The following is a 17,653-nucleotide window of genomic DNA, read 5'->3' on the forward strand; positions in this document are numbered from 1 at the left end:
CTTTAATGCTCAGGTTTCAGTTTGATTTATTACAGTCAAAAATGTCCACTTCCAAAAAATTGCTATAAAAACTTTACACATTATTATAGTTTGATTAGTTGATGTCACTGTTGTTATTTATGAAAAAACACCACAAGAAATTAGAAGTCAAGTTAGCATGCTAGTCTTGAAAAATGTCTTAGAAAGTGCCATCAACATTCATAGTTCTACAATAAACAAAGACTTTCTGTGTTTGGGGGGCGGGGCTTTGATCAGAGTGCCGAAAAGGGGTGGGTTTTATCAATCATAGCCTGCTAATGTTAGCTGACATTAGTTTGACGTTAGCTCTGTAAAAATAGATGAGCAGAGTCTCCTGTCCATACTACCAAAACAAATAATCCTATTAGCTACAAGTTAGCGTTATGAACAAATGGCGGAGCGTGCCATCAAGATTCTCTATGTTTTGGGGGCGGAGCTTTGACCAGAGCGCCAAGATGGGGTGGGATGTATCAGCCATAGCCTGCTAATTTTAGCTTTTTCACACTTACTGGCATTAAATCAACGTTAGACCCTAACCCCAACTCTCTGCCTTCATTTGGAAAAGTCATGCTAACGTTAACCCTCAGGCTTCAGTTTGATATTCTACCCTCTTCAGTCATTAAGGACAAGAAATGCTCAAATAACTTTACAGATGAATGTTTATCAGCTTCATTCCTGTTTAAAACCACTGAAACATTGAATCATCTTTGAGGATTGTTTCCCTTTAAATGTCAGTTTTATTATTTGATGTAGTTGTTTTTTATAGGAAAACACAAAATGTGTTATTTTACATATAACACATGTTTGATGGCAGGGAAATTAGAAATTACCAGCTAAAATTTAATAATTCCACTGACTTCCTGTGTTTTGGGGGCGGGCTTTGGTCAAAGAGGCGACGGGAGGGTGTGGGATGTATCAGTGTAATCACTTTTTCTTCTTTCAGTAATGGATTTTTAATCATTTGTTGATGTTTTGGACTCAAAGTTTTTATTTTTAAATAAAAGTAATAAAATAGTTAATAGCACACTTACTGACCCAAGATTTAAGGCAGGGGCCTTAATCTGGAAAGCATTAAGATTAAGTCTGAAGTTAAAAATCTCTTTCAAGAGAGGATTCTAATATTACAGACCTGTATGTCATAATGAATAAAACTCTGAATAATAAGAATATATAAACCAAAAGTTAGACCGGGGCAGTTAAAGCATCTCCAGCCACATTATTCAAAGTTAATTTTAAACAACATTCTGTTTGATTCAGCTGTTTTTGTAAAATATTCCGAGCTGACGGCGCAGTTTCCTCCATGCAGACGTCGCTTTGCTCTGAATCATCTCAACAAACTGTTGTCGCAGGAACAGACAGAGAAGCCGGAGACTTTGTTTATTCGTCCCCGGTGATTTTCCTCAGCGTTTTCATTTCCACTAACGCAGCAGCTGCTGTGACAGGCGTGAAAACCGAGCAGGACGTGAGTGTGCCTCCCTAAAGTAATCAGATTACTCTGCACACATCACCTGATTACATTTGCAGTTAGGGGTCGAGTGTCAGGAGGCTGCGGCAATGGATTCAAACAAGGTTAATGCAACATTTAAACGGCGTTGCTCACACGGGCTGACACATTTTAAGCCCCTGAGTGAAAAAACCTGCTCTTCTCATTTGTCAGGTGTGAAAATGAAGCGGGACGTCGTTAATGGAACAGAGGCGAAAAAATGGTCTCACTTCAGACTCCGGGCTGTCAAAAAAACCACTAACGCCGTGTTTTATATTCCTGTGGACAGTCTCTGGAGACCCACGCCTGGTCCCTGACCCTCATCTTCAACACCGATAAAAGTTTATTCATGGTGGAAAATGAGAGGTTGCTGATTAAAGGGACAGTGCGGGACGTTTCACATGGGGATTGTTCTCTGCAGTCGCCTCATAAAATCTGTGTGACGTTATACAAAGTCAACACAGGTGACACGGTTACCGTCGGATACAAGAGACAAGAACTGTTAGCTCAAGTGTAGCTTCAGTTTACCTGTATCTGTTAGCTTACCTATTATCTTACCTTTACTTGTAGCCATTACCTTACCTGTAACTGTTAGCTTACCTGTAGGTCTTAACTCACCCGTTGCACTTTTAGATTACTTCTAACTGTAGCTTTGAGCTAACCTTACTTTCTTTAGTTTACCTGCAACAGTTAGCTTACCAGTCATTTTATGTACATCATCTCTACACATCTAAACACATAGTGTTGATGTGAATTGCATACCTCATTTCATTTTATCTTATCTTATTTTATTTTTATTCTATTTTATTTTATTTATTTTTTATCTTATTTTAATATTTGTTTCTTTAGATAATCCATGCCATTCTGTTCTGTTCTGTCCTTTGTAACATGCATGCTACTGCACAAGTGAATTTCCCCGTTGTGGGATCAATAAAGTACAATCTAATCTAATCTAATCTAATATAACTCTTATAGCCCAACTATAACACTGTTATCTTACTTATAACTGTTGCTCTTAGCTTACCTGTAGCACAGCTATCTTATTTGAAACTGCAGATTTTAGCTTAACCATAACTGTTAGCTTACCTCTCATTTTACCTATAGGTCTTAGCTTTTCTGTAGCACTGCTAGCTTACTTGTAACTGCAGTTCATAGCTAATCTGCAATTGTTAGGCCACTTAGCTCACAGGTTACTGTCATCTTATCTGTACCTGTAGCTCTTGGCTAACCTGTAACTGTTAGTTTACTTGTAGTTTTACTTACATGCAACAGTTAGCTTACCTATCGTCTTACCTGTAAATGTAGCTCTTAGCTTACCTGTAGCACTGCTAGCTTACTTGTAACTGTAGCTCATACTGTAGCTAATCTTACTTACTTAGTTTGCGTTTTTTGGCCTTGATTTGAGTCTTTTGTCTCTAGCGACAGCCATGTTTTCATTAGCTAGCACACACGCATGCACACACACACTGTATGTATATGAGTACTTTATACAACCCCACTTCAAAAACCCTGAACTATCACACAATTAAAGAAATCAGTAGACACAGCAGGAAAGAGTTCAGTTTTAGTATGACTAAACATGAGTCGGCACTTCTACTGAGCTTTGCTCTGTGTGTGTGTGTGTGTGTGTGTGTTTGTGTTTGTGTGTGCGTGTAAACATCAGGTCCAGTGGAACAGAACGGCTTCTTGAAATTAGCGTCGTTATGTGAGATTCGCTCGGCTGATGTTTATGGTGCTGAAGTGGTGAAGACGGTGTGTGTGTGTGTTAAACTGTGTTAATGTGTGTGTGTTAAACTGTGTTAATGTGTGTGTGTTTGTGAGGATGTGAAGGTGTGATTACTCACTCCAGCTGGAGGTAGAGGCAGTTAGGGAGCGAGGGAGCGAGGAGAAAGACTAAATCCACAAATAGTTGCTCTCACAGAGGAGAGAGGAGCCGTTTACCTGTGAGACTGTAGATGGATTGGTTTCATTTCAAAGCCCCGTGTGCTCTGTGTGTGTGTGTGTGTGTGTGTGTGTGTGCATGTGCTGTGTGTGTGTGTGTGTGTGTGTGTGTGCATGTGTGTGGGCATCTGTTCCATGTCTCTGTGAGTGAAGGTAAAAGGTCGCAGCTCGCCCGTCCCAGGGTTTTTAAAATGGTTTTCAGTCAATTACAGAACCAGTGTTTTTATTTCATACAGACAGAAAAAGATGTGGTGTTTGTGTTCTGACAGACAGACAGACAGGCAGGCAGGCAGGCAGACAGGCCTTTGTAATATCATTCAACTTTATATTACGAGTTTATGTTGTAATATTATGTTTTATTCACACATTACAACTTTACTGTTACAATGATATGATGTCATTTTTACGACTTTATTCTAATAATATTCTAACTTTATTCTTGTAATATTACGACTTCACTTCTTGAAATCTTAATTTGAATACTCAAATGAAAGTAATAGATAAAAATTAAAATATGAATTTGTAGCATTTTTTTGTTGTTCCTCACTGATATGAACTTGAATTGAATGAAGTGATCGATGTAAACAGCACTTTTAAAGTTAAACTGAGTTAACTTTTGCTGTCGTCACTGTTTTTACTGTGAACTGGGTCAAAGTCATTTGTCATCTTTAAAAAAAGAAAAGTGTGTCCTCATATAAAAACTCTGTCTTATATTATTATGGTGTAGCAGTCGTTTGCTGCTGTCACAGAAACGTCATTAAAAAACAGTTTTGTCAGGTTTTATTTTGTGAACTGGGTCACGTTAGTTTGCAAACTTTAAAAAAAACTGGTTCCAGACGTGATGTGGTTTTTCACTGACACCTCACTTTTACCTTCACAGATAAATAAATAAAGTACATGTTCAGCAAAAGAACACATGTAAGATAAATGTTGCCTCACACAAATAAACCTAAAATGGCAAAATTAGATTTGGGACCTTTTATCAACACCAATATTATACTGAACATGGTGTCATACAATAAATTTATTCAATGAAGGTACAAATTTATTTATTGTTTATTTATTATTATTTTATTTTATTTTTTAATGGCAAAAACAATTAAAGCACTACAAAAAAATAACTATAAAAAATAATAATTAAACAATAAATAGTAAAATACAATAAATAAATAACACTGGTTAATTCACAACTAAGTGCAAATGCACAAAATACAGTTTTGAAATAAGTTAACAAACACTTAAATCATAAAATTGTAACAACATAATATAATGGTTTAAAATATCAATAGAATTTATTTATTTTTTATTGTGAACTATTTATCTTTCCATGTCAACACGGACACTTTTATTTTGAAAATCTGTGAAATATCTATCATTGGATGATGAAATATATGTATAGTTTTTCCACTTTTAAGGTTTTTTCACAAATGAGTTTGAGACCCCTGCTCTAGGAGGCCCCCTGGTGGTCACAGGGCCCGAAGCAGGCACATAGATGGCTTATATATAAAAAGACTTTATATACAGACGATCAAAGACTATATATAAAAAATGACTTTATACAAACGATCAAAGACTATATATAAAAAATGACTTTATATACAGACGATCAAAGAATATATTTAAAAAATGACTTTATGTACAGACGATAAAAGACTATATATAAAAAATGACTTTATATACAGACGATCAAAGACTATATATAAAAAATGACTATATACAGACGAACAAAGACTATATATAAAAAATGACTTTATATACAGACGATCAAAGGCTATATATAAAAAGACTTTATATACAGGCGATCAAAGACTATAAAAAATGACTTTATATACACACGAACAAAGACTATATATAAAAAATGACTTTATACAGATGATCAAAGACTATATATAAAAAATGACTTTATATACAGACGATCAAAGACTATATATAAAAAATGACTTTATATACAGACGATCAAAGACTATATATAAAAAATTACTATATACAGACGATCAATGACTATATATAACTCTATAAATATCTCTCTCTTTCTCTCTCCCCCCCTCGCTCTCTCTCTCTCTCACAGAAGCACAAGGTCGATCTGTTCTACAAGGTTCGTCATGTGATGATGGAGCTGATCGACCTGAGGAGGCAGCTCCTGTCTGGTCACCTGACCCAGGACCAGAGCCGAGACGTCAAGAGACACATCACTGTCAGACTGGACTGGGGCAACGAGTAAGAGAACACACACACACACACATAAGTAATGGTCCTAAACTTAACCAGTTCCTCAGAAAATGAGGTTCTGCCTTATTAGGACCAGGTTTCTGAAGCATGGATCATCAACTGGCGGCCCACGAGCCGAATCCGGGCCCCCCAAGCTTAATTCGGACCCACGACTCCATTCCAAAAAACAACAACGGTAGCTCAGCGGTTGAGTGAGTCGTCTTTCAAAACTACAGTTCATTATTGCATATTATTTGAATTTCCGGCCCCTAAAGTGAAAAATCCTGACTTTTTGACAAAATAATGTGTAGTTAAGTTGCCGTCCGCTGTCCTCAAGGTTTCATTCTGGGCCCTAACAGTTTTTCCCCTGTCACAACATCCTTTGATTCAAATATACATTTTCTTCCACTGATGTTATACTTTCTTTACAGGCAAAACCACTTTGATAATGTTTCTCTCTCTCTCCCTCTCTCTCTCTCAGACACCTCGGTCTGGATTTGGTCCCAAGAAAAGAGTTTGAGATGGTGGACGAGGACCAGATAAGTGTCTCCGATCTCTATAAAATGGTAGGTAACATTGAGGTTACTTTAAAACACGCTATGACGTTACCTTCACCAGAGACTTCTTCAGAGGTGGGAACTTTGTTTTTAGCATGCTAACCGGGTAGCTCTGGCTTGTCCAGTGTGTGAGAATTTGTGACGTTAGTGATGTGGACTGTCCCCATCTTAGAGATGTATGGTTTGTATCTTTTTGAATCCCTAACTAAGGTTCTGGAGGTAAAAGTAGGACCATGCCGCCCCCTCCTGGCATCCTTTTGAGCACCAACCAAATATAACATGACACTTAAGGGAAATAATTGCCTTTTGTCTCCTGTTTTATCCCCTCAGTAGAAGCCTTAGAAGTATAGATTATGCACTCGGGATCTAAGGATCATTTTTATAAGAAATTTCAACCTTTTCATTTTGTGTCTGTGACGCCTGTGCTTATAGACCTGGACCTTTATCTGTCCTTTGTTTGTCTAAAGCCTTATTCAGATGGGATTAGCTTAACACGGTCAGGTGGAGTAAGGACACAGGACATCTCTAATATTAATGGCCAATTTTGCACGAGATAAGAAATCTCAGTAAAACTACCAAAACTGGGAGGGGTAAATCGCCCTGTCTGTCCCAGGGGGGCTTTACTGGGCCCTGTCGCGGGGCCGCTGCTATGACCAGTTCCGTGCGCTACCACGGTCGATGACCTACCCTAGACCAGTCACATGTTCTGTCACCGGTGATCCCTGACCTGGCACTGGTGCTCTGGCGGCCGCTATGCACAACCTCACCCTGACCTCCCGGACACCTCCTGTCGCCATGTGCATACACAAGTGAAGACAGGCGTCAACATCACGCCTCGATCCGTGCTTGGAAATCCAGTGTAAAACTACTTTTAATTGTAATATTCGCACAGGATAGGTTTTACCTGGGCTAAGTTTTCCGGACTGCAATCGTTACTGGCATACGTTGTGACGTCTGAATTTGTATAGATGAGGTAAAGTAATAATCACCGGAGCTTCCCAGTGATTTTAATCCCGTCTGTCTGATTGTGCCATGTCAGTAATCATTACCAGATGATGTCGGTAAAGATTCCCGGTAAAAATGACCCCAGGGTGTGAAGTCGTTCTGTGCTAGTAGCACCGCCAGAATGCCAGTGGCAGGTCGGGGATTACGGCGCTCGCTACCCCTTTCCTTGACCTCACAAGTCAAGGCCCTTGTTGGCGCCCCATGGCAGCAAGATGGCCACCTATGTAAAGCAAGGCCCTTACTTTAAATATACATAAACATCTTAGACGAACGGGTTCTTCCAGTTTCCTCCCACAGTCCAAAAACATGCAATATGGGGATTAGGTAAATTGGACACTCTGGATTGACCGTAGGTCTGAGAGTGAGAGTAAATGGTTGTTTGTGATGGACTGGCCGTCTGTCCAGGGTGTGACTCCGCCTTTCGCCCTATGTCAGCTGAGATTGGCACAACGAACGGTCATGTGGATGATGGAGCGGTAGAAGATGGAGGGATGGATTATACGCTCGTACCAACATAGTTATGGGCTGAGATGTTATTGGTTAATCTATCGCCACCTCGTGTAGCAGAGTTACACACACACACACACACACACACAGGCTGGTGACAGGAAGGCAATTGAATGGTGAATAAATGGAAACATATGAGTATTGAATGGATAAAACCTGCAGTTAATGATAATGTTTTGGTTTTCTCTTCACAAATACTTGATGTTCCGTGTCTTACATCAGTCTTGAGCTGCACCAGTCAAACACTGTCGTCGTGGTGATTCCCTCTGTCTTCTGTTGCCTAGAGACTGATGTGGAGAGAGAGAGAGTGAGAGGCGGAGAGATGGAGGGAGAAAGTTCATGGATGGAAGGAGCGGGGTATATAACATCACAGTAGTAAACAAGCTCTACTTACTTCTGATTCAATCCACGGTCTGATTAACAAACAACAACAGGAACAAAAACTAACAAGATTTTATTATAATTATATTATAATTAATTAGAATTCTGAGCGTCCTTTAAATCAGCGTTTACTAAACTTTCTGTATGATGAGCAACTCTTTTAAACTAGAATAATTTACTATTGCTATAAGCCGTGTTTCATAAATTCATTAAAAACAATAAACATTAAAAACATATGCACGTGAATTTTAAATAAATTTGCAAATTTGTTTGGGGACCCATGAGAAGGAAAGGAACCATTTAGAGAAATGGTGAGGAAAGGACACATGGACAGGTGTAGAGCAGAGGAAAGGACACATGGACAGATGTTGAGGACAGGAAACATGAACACCTGAGGGGGAGTGGAAATCAGAAAATAAGGAAAAGGAACAATGAGAGAAAATGAAAGTTGATAAGGCAAGATAGGGAAGGAAACAAGGAGATCAGTGGAAAAAGGAACCTGCAAAGGAAAGGAAACTAGGGAAAACAACAAGGAGAGCAGAGTACACAAGGAGATGACAATAACCAAGGAAAGGGGATAAGTTGTGAGAACTAAGACAAGGGAGAGGATAAGGATGAGGAGAGGAAACAAGGAAGTGAGTGAACATTGTTGTTTTTGTGTCCTCCTCTCGTCCACAGCATCTGTCAAGCAGACACAGTGTCCAGCAGAGTACAACACAGGTACGTACACCACTGCAGTACTTTGAGTATTAATACACCAGAGCCATCCATTCATCCGTTCATTTATTCATTCATCCACCAACACATTTCAAAAACAAAGGGTGGTTAAATGAGGTACAGACAAACTGAGGATCAACTTGGAACATGTCTGCCAGCACCAAAGTCCATAGAGAAAAGGGGTGATTTTAGCTCGAGGGGACACAGGAGCTGCTGGTCCACTGCTGCCTCGTGTGGTCACTTTGTGTCACTGAGGTAAGTCAGAGCAAAGGATTTCAGATGCCGAAGTTTCAAAATAAAACATTTGAAGTTAGTGATGGAGGCAGCAGTGGATTAACACCTCCTGTGTGCTGTGATGTTAAAATCACTGATTTTCTCTATGGGGTTTGGTGTGGGAGAGCGTGCGACTTAGCAAGTGACACAAACATCATGTTTCAGTAAGAAGAGTGAGTCTAACAGTGAGAAAAAGCTGTAAAACCAGCTGTAGATTTTACCAAGAGAGTTTTTGTTAAGTGCCTAAAATCAGTGTTTGTGTGTTTGTGTGTGTCGCTCCTGGCAGCCATATTTTCAATGAGTCCTCGTGTTATGCTAGTTTCCAGCATTTATTGCTGACTAATGGTGCGTTCAATTTGTAGTTTGTGAGATGTCTTCACACTCGAAGACCCTGAGCTCGCTTTGAGCAACCTCTGCAACAGCGAGTTAGGATTCTAAAATGGCTGCCACTGTACAAACACAGCTAATTCTGCCTTTGTTTCACAGTAAATCAGTCGTACATAGTGCTTATGAACTGCGGACGTGCTGCTATGCTGTTTGTGTGCTCAAACCACCATGTAGAGCATTGTTATTGACTGCTATTGCTAACAACAGCTAAAAATTGCTAACAATGGCTAGCCCGAGAAACATTTACATCCATATTTTTGGCCGACTTATTAATTGGAACGCGATGAAACTTGGGGGGTGTAAATGGACGTTAAATGTGACTTTTTTGTCTCTGGCGTGGTTTTTCAGAGCGACGGTACGCGGCAGAGACACGGGGACCCAAGCCGAGTCCCAGTCCCACACCACCTACTGGTCAACCTGAAGAGCTTCACCTACAACAGCATTGGAGAGGACACAGACATTTTCTTCTCACTGTACGACCTGAGAGAGGGGAAGACTATCAGGTAAAACAACAAAAAAACACCACCAATTTTATTTTTCTTCTGAAAGAATCGCAATTTTTGACGCAGCAAACGTTAGAAAATGGACGGAAATTGGCACACACATCAAAACTGGCGAAGCACTGTGTGTGTGTGTGTGTGTGTGTGTGTGTGTGTGTGTGTGTGTGTGTGTGTGTGTGTGTGTGTGTGTGTGTGTGTGTGTGTGTGTTTCTGTGCCCCTGTACTTGTATTTATGTTTTAGTCCACTCTGTTTTGGGGTATTAAGATAAGTTGTGGTGCTCAAAGAGTCAGACGTTTTCTGTGTGTGTATGTGTGTGTTGACAGGGGTTGGTTTGGTAGTAAACAGCAATAAACAAAGAGCTGTGTGTGTTTGTGTTTATTGCCTGAGTCTGAGCTGAATAATTAAAATTGTGTGAGGAGCTGTAAATAAATGTGGAATTTAATCTGGTTAAAGTAACTGATGATAAGAGAAGAGATGGTAAGAGACACTCACACACACACACACACACACACAGACACACACACACTCTCACAAAACATGAGATTAAAACATTTGTGGCGGTTTTTCAGTGAAAAGTTCATGGTGAGACTGAACAAGAACGGAGGACCAAAGAATCCAGAGAAGGTGGACAGACTGTGTGCACTGTTCACGGTAACACACACACACACACACACTCACAGCTTACTGATCAATCCTGACATAGATCTAAGTTTAAAGATGCATTTATACTCAAGAGACAGAGACAGATGGAGCCTTTTGTCCATCATTGTTCACGTCACAGGAGAAAAGGAGCATCTATAGTGTTCTTGTTTTCCCCAAAAGTCCCATATTTTACCCAAATGTCCTCACTTTCCTAAAATGTTTCCAATGTAAAAAAAGAAAGGTCCTAATCTTCCAAAAAAGTCCTCACTGTATAAAAGTCCCTACTAAAAAAGGGTCCTCACATTCCCAACTTCCCCCAAATGTCCTCATTTTACCAAAAAGTCCTAACTATAAGAAAAGCCTCACTTTCCCAAAGTTTCCTTAATTTCTCAAAATGTCCTTGTTGTTGTAAAAAGTCCTAATTTTCCCCAAAAGTCCTCACATTTTATTCCTCAAAATGTTCTCACAAAAAAAACCTTTTGTATTTTTGTATTGTAAAGCTTGCAATATAAATGTAAGTTATTATTCTTATTTGTATGCATTTTTTTCTTTGATTTCCAGGATCTGAGCAACAAAGACATGAAGCGAGATCTTTACATTGTGTCTCAGGTCATCAGGACAGGTGAGACTGTGCTCGTTATTTGTTGATCCAGGTGTAAACGTGTATCTGCTGCCTTTCAGTGTGAGGCTCATTGTCCCAGACTCCTCCCCCTTTAACAAACACTGACTTGTCTCAGTGAGGTGATGAAAACATGCGTCTGATCTTCGTGTTTCAGGTCGTATGTTGCTGAACGACAGTAAGAAGGGTCCGCCTCACGTCCAGTACCGCCGGCCGTACGGCTGCGCAGTGCTGGCCATGAGCGACGTCCTGCAGACCATCTCTGAACTCAAGGAGGAGAAAGACTTTGTCCTCAAGGTTTACACGTAAGTCAGGGTCAAAGGTCACAACCACACGTTTAAGAAAGTTGCACGTCGAGGTCAGGGTTAGGTCAGTTGTAGTTATGGTTAAGGCCAGGGTTAGGTCAGTAGTAGATATGGTTAAGGCCAGGGTTAAGTCAGCAGTAGTAATGGTTAAGGTCAGGGTTAGGTCAGCAGTAGTTATGGTTAAGTTCAGGGTAAGGTAGGTCAGTAGTAGTAATGGTTGTTAGGTCAGTAGTAGTAATGGTTAAGGTCAGGGTTAGGTCAGTAGTAGTAATGGTTAAGGCCAGGGTTAGGTCAGTAGTAGTTATGGTTAAGGCCAGGGTTAGGTCAGCAATAGTAATGGTTAAGGTCAGGTTAGGTCAGTAGTAGTTATGGTTAAGTTCAGGGTTAGGTCAGTAGTAGTTATGGTTAAGGTCAGGGTTAGGTCAGTAGTAGTTATGGTTAAGGCCATGGTTAGGTCAGTAGTAGTAATGGTTAAGGTCAGGGTTAGGTCAGTAGTATGGTTAAGTTCAGGGTTAGGTCAGTAGTAGTTATGGTTAAGGGGTTAGGTCAGTAGTAGTAATGGTTAGGTCAGGGTTAGGTCAGTAGTAGTTATGGTTAGGTTCAGGGTTAGGTCAGTAGTAGTTATGGTTAAGGCCGGTTAGGTCAGTAGTAGTAGTAATGGTTAAGGTCAGGGTTAGGTCAGTAGTAGTAATGGTTAAAGGGTTAGGTCAGTAGTAGTAATGGTTAAGGTCAGGGTTAGGTCAGTAGTAGTTATGATTAAGGCCACGGTTAGGTCAGTAGTAGTTATGGTTAAGGCCAGTTGGGTGTAGTAGTAATGGTTAAGGTCAGGGTTAGGTCAGTAGTAGTAATGGTTAAGGTCAGGGTTAGGTCAGTAGTAGTTATGGTTAAGGTCAGGGTTAGGTCAGTAGTAGTTGTGGTTAGATTCAGGGTTGGGTCAGTAGTAGTTATGGTTAAGTTCAGGGTTAGGTCAGTAGTATTTATGGTTAAGGTCAGGGTTAGGTCAGTAGTAGTTGTGGTTAGATTCAGGGTTAGGTCAGTAGTAGTTATGGTTAAGGTTAGAGTAAATCTAAATCTGTGATTTGTGTCAATAACAGATTTTCATGATTTTCTTTGTCCAGGTGTAACAATGAGAACGAGTGGTACCAGATCCACGAGAACATCATCCGCAAGTCCAGCACCAAGTACACTGCTCCCACCACCAACTATGGTATGGACGACATTTTACGTCTGACACAGACTCATTGTTTCATACAAACATCTTAGGAGTCGTTGGAGAGCAGGTCACTCAACATCAGCTGGAGAATCGTGTTAGAAAAAATCGAGTTAGAAAAATCTTAACATCTGTGACCTCCCGTGACCTCCTGCCACTTCCTGTGTCCTCCCATTGACCTCATGTGACCTATTGTGACCTCATGTGACCTCCTGTTACCCCGTTCAAACATGTTGCTATAGAAATCTCAGTCAGAAGGTTTTCAAGTTTGAGTTTAGATCTCTACCTTTGCATGAACATGTTTCTTTATTCTCCTCTCCCTCCTCCTCTCATCCCTCGCTCCAGGTCTGATCATCTCTCTGCAGCTGCTGCGCGGTGACATGGAGCAGGTTCGCCGGGAGAACCCGCTCATTTTCACCAGGGGCGTGGCCATCACACGCAAACTGGGGTTTCCAGACGTCATCATGCCCGGTGAGTCGTGTGTGTGTGTGTGTGTGTTATCGAGGAAACATCAAGTTAGTCAGTTAACGGTCACACTGTTTCCCAAACCTATTAAATATCGGTGTGCAGCACAGAGATTCATTCTCCTCTTCATACATCATATATGTTAGAACAGTGGTTCCCAAACCCTGGGTTGGGACCCACAAATGGGTCACAGGATGGGTCCAATCTTAATTTACCAAACATCTCAGCTGTTAAATGATGTTGACGTTTTGGTGAAGTGCTGGTTTGCTAACGTGTCCTCTGTGGTGTCAGGCGACATCCGCAACGACCTGTACCTGACGCTGGAGCGAGGGGACTTTGAGAGAGGAGGGAAGAGCGTTCAGAAGAACATCGAAGTCACCATTTACGTGCTTTACGCCGATGGAGAAATTCTCAAGGTAGGAGACGCTTTGACAACTTGACTTTTTCACCACTGACAGATCACCACCTCAGGCCATTGAAAGGACAGTGTAGGTAGTGTTGGACTGTGGTTGTGTGAGGTAGTGACACGACTTCTGTGAAAACATGGGGGACAACAACACAACACATTCTAACACTTTATCTCCAAGTGAGACAGAATTTTAAGGCAGGAAACGGAAGTTTGTAAACCGCTCACTCGCCCACAACAAACCCCGTAGAGAAAATCAGAGTTTAAAAATCCTTTGTACAGATTTCCTCAGTGACACAAAGTGACCACATGGGGCAGCAGAGGACCAGCAGCTCCTGTGTCCCGCTGATTTTCTCGATGGACTTTGGTGTGGGAGAGTGAGGCCTGTTTCTACAGTAATGGTTTGGCTCTGTTTGTCCGCAGGATTGCATCAGTGTGGGTTCGGGGGAGCCCAGCGTACCCGAGCATCGCTCCTTCGTTCTCTATCACAACAACGGCCCGCGGTGGAGTGAGGTCATCAAACTGCCGATTCCCATCGACCGCTTCAGAGGCTCGCACATACGCTTCGAGTTCAGACACTGCTCCAGTGAGTCGCGTAACATCGTCACGCGTCTCAAGTTTTTTATTTACGTCCCTGAAACACAAGAAAACTCTCAACTTCCTCTGCTTCTGTCGCTCGTTTCGTCTGCTATGCTAACACAGACAGTATGCATAAATAACAGGGTCGTCACAGGTCCTTGAAATCCTTGAAAGAAAAAAAATGTTTCAAGGTCCTTGAAAGTTCTTGTAAATCACCCTCAATAGACATGGGTCATTGAAAGTGCTTGCATTTTGTGTGAGAGTGAAGTTATTTAAGATATTTAGGTTTGTTACGGCGCCACCTACTGTTTCATGCCCTGCACTGCTTGATGTCTAACGTTAATCAATGACTAAGTAAGGACTTTTTAAGGACTTTCCAGGACAAATTCAAAGACTGAATTTGCTGACACAGCTGAAGATGTGAGGAGAATTTCGTCCACTGTTATTGGTTTGCAGCACGTTCTGCAGCTGGATAAGTGATTGTCTCTTGGTCAGAGTCAGTCTTTGTCTTTGGTCTTTAGTGAGACGGAGATGTTGGTATTTTCATTTCCCAAAAATCACGTCGTCATTTGCTCTGTCGTGTTTTAACTTTAGTCGCTCATTTTTCTGCACGGAATCTCACGTCAAAGGCAGAGAGGAAGACAGAGTGGACAGTGTCCACAACACCACTAGTACTTTTGAGTCCATGTATGTCCTGCGTCGGCCTCGTCTACGTACATCAAGCAATGCAGGGCGTGAAACAGCAGGTGGCATCATAACAAACAAGGGAGACCTTAAATACCTTAAATATCAACTTCACATCTTTACTGCACAAAATTCCACCACTTTCAATGGCCCATGTTTATTTAGGATGGTTTTCGAAATTTTCTTTTCACTTTCACAAACTTTCAAGGATTTCAAGGACCCATGGGAACCCTGTTCATCTGTCAATTATTTTCTTGATGAATGGAGAAATAATGATGTTTCGCAAATATTTTGTTTTTGTCCACAAACCCAAGAAGATTCAGGAAATATTCACAGGAGCTGAAAAACCTGAAAACTTTACGCAATAATCAGAATGAAGACATTTCGCGCGTGTAAACAGAGATATTTTCTCTCGTCCTCTGCAGCGAAGGACAAAGGAGAGAAGAAGCTGTTTGGGTTTTCCTTCACTCCTCTGATGAGGGAGGACGGTACGACTCTTTCAGACGAGAGCCACGAACTCTACGTTTACAAGGTGAGACACGGACGCTGACTGTTGTCCCCGCAGCGTGGAAGCACTTCGGTTTTTACAGAACTTTTTGTCCCCCTGTGTCTCAGTGTGACGAGAACACCACCTTCAGTAACCACGCCCTCTACCTGGGCCTGCCCTGCTGTAAGGAGGACTTCAGCAGCTGCCCCAGTATTCCCTCCAGCCTCGTCTTCCAGCGCAGCGCCAAGGAGTCCTTCTGGATCTCCACACAGCTCTCGTCCACCAAGCTCACACAGAATGGTACCCACCCAACGGCAGATGGATTCATACAACACCTTATTTTATTACCTTAATATGTTTACGTTTGGATCCAGAAGAACTTTCTGGATCTGTACGGAACTTTACCCGTTTATAGCTGTTACCCTCTTATATAATCACGAAATTCATCCTGATCTGTGAAGATGTCTCTGACGTATAGACATCGGCACCAAATCTGTAATCTGGATCAGATCCGACCCATTTATACGCAAAAGACAGAGGTGGACGGAGCGTTTTGTCCGTAATTGGCGTTAATTTCGTCCGTCATTGGGTGCCTCGCAGAGGAGTCTATGATGATGGACAAAATTGAGCAATACCACCACAAATCATGGGGGCAGTATAGAGTCAATTGTCCAATCGTTCAGAAAAATGGCGAAGAAGAGTCGATGCGGGAATTTGAAATGGCGATGAAAGTTCTGAATAGTGTCTCTTCGAGATGGTGCTGGAGTTACGGATCCAGGATCCAGAGTCACAAGTTCTTAAAAGTTGTGGCGGACATTCAGAAATGTCCTCAATGTCCCTCAAGTACATATTGTCCGTCTATTTAGTAAGTATTCTCAGTCTATTTCAGATTGAGCACAATAAAATAAACCACTTCTAAGGTCGCCATGTTTGTTGATGCCCGCTACTTGGTACTCGGCACTGCCCTCTAGAGGAAGTATTGCGTAAACGTCCATACTGATGCAAAAGACACACGGTACAGCATGTAGGTTAGTGATGGATAAATGAATAAATGAATCTCTTGGGATTTCTTGTAAATGATTCTTTGGAACATTCTTGGGTGATCGTTCAGACAGATTCGTCAAAAACTGTTGACAGGAAGTAGCTTAGAGAAGGACAAACGTGCAGATAAATCCATGTGGATGAAAACAGGACTTCCACGGCGGATGTAAATTCAGAGAGGCTTCACCTGTGAGTCTTTTCCGTTGTCTTTCAGTCGACCTCCTGGCTCTGCTCAAGTGGAAAGCTCATCCGGACCGGGTCATGGACATTCTGGGCCGACTGAGACACGTCAGCGGAGAAGAGATCGTCAAGGTGAGGTTTTGCATTGGAACAGAAAAAAAACTGTGTGTTTCTGCAGGTGGACAACACAGTGTCCACAGTAACACCGGCATTTAAGTAGCTGAGCTGGGAATCGAACCCTTGACCTACCAGTTGAAAGACATCTCCCTCTACCACTGATCTGCTCCCACACAAAAAAATACACACAAAAGCTCCCACAAAGCTGCTTTCAGACCGGAACAGTAGCCTCCTTCGTAAGTCAGATTTCTGGATTTGGGACGATTGTCTTGGACAATGTCTTGCTGCATTCAGAGGCATTTTATTTGCCACTTTAATCGCATAAACCATATGGAGTGAGGACATCTTAGCAAAGTGAGGACATTTTGGCTGGTCTTCACATTTGTAAAGGGCTTTTTGGGGTCAAGATCTGGTTTTAGGGTTAGAGTTAGGCTGTGGTTGCTAGGTTGTGATGGGTAAGGAGTTAGGGAAAGCATTATGTCTGTGATGTGTCCTCACTAAGATATAAAAACACGTCTGTGTACTTGTATTTATTTGTCCTTTATTTGTGTCTCTGTGCGTGTGTGTAACCTTGTATTTTTTCATTTTGTGAGGACCAAAAATACAATAGTAAACCATATTGATGTGAGGACATTTTGTTTTTAAAGGACTTTTTTTAGGGTTAAGATCTGGTTTTAAGGTTAGATTTAGGGACTTAGTTGCGATGGTTAAGATAAGGGTAAGGGGTCTAGGTGTGTCCTCACTAATATATAAAAACACATTTCTGTGTGTTTTGCAGTTTCTCCAAGACATTCTGGACACCTTATTCTCCATCTTGGACGACAACACGGATAAATATGGACCTCTGGTGTTCCAGTCACTGGTATGAACTCTGTGTATGTGTGTATTGACTATGAATGAATGAATGAGTGTTCCTCGTTCACTCTCTCTCTCTCTGTGT

General features: G+C 41.3%; 1 protein-coding gene across 1 annotated transcript in view; it reads left to right on the plus strand.

The window, feature by feature from the left end:
• Positions 1–17,653, plus strand: part of LOC122767913 (dedicator of cytokinesis protein 3-like) — an 86,520-nt gene that overhangs the window by 43,304 nt on the left and 25,563 nt on the right. The window contains exons 6-20 of the mRNA XM_044023484.1: positions 5,511–5,659; positions 6,132–6,216; positions 8,779–8,820; positions 9,826–9,980; positions 10,548–10,629; positions 11,182–11,242; positions 11,397–11,544; positions 12,663–12,751; positions 13,100–13,225; positions 13,511–13,635; positions 14,049–14,211; positions 15,314–15,420; positions 15,504–15,675; positions 16,631–16,728; positions 17,492–17,575. Coding sequence (XP_043879419.1) covers positions 5,511–5,659; positions 6,132–6,216; positions 8,779–8,820; positions 9,826–9,980; positions 10,548–10,629; positions 11,182–11,242; positions 11,397–11,544; positions 12,663–12,751; positions 13,100–13,225; positions 13,511–13,635; positions 14,049–14,211; positions 15,314–15,420; positions 15,504–15,675; positions 16,631–16,728; positions 17,492–17,575 — 1,686 coding nt within the window. The remainder of the gene's footprint in view (positions 1–5,510; positions 5,660–6,131; positions 6,217–8,778; positions 8,821–9,825; positions 9,981–10,547; positions 10,630–11,181; positions 11,243–11,396; positions 11,545–12,662; positions 12,752–13,099; positions 13,226–13,510; positions 13,636–14,048; positions 14,212–15,313; positions 15,421–15,503; positions 15,676–16,630; positions 16,729–17,491; positions 17,576–17,653) is intronic.

The sequence above is a fragment of the Solea senegalensis genome, linkage group LG4 (assembly GCF_019176455.1).
Source record: "Solea senegalensis isolate Sse05_10M linkage group LG4, IFAPA_SoseM_1, whole genome shotgun sequence".
In the NCBI taxonomy this organism is placed as follows: domain Eukaryota; kingdom Metazoa; phylum Chordata; class Actinopteri; order Pleuronectiformes; family Soleidae; genus Solea; species Solea senegalensis.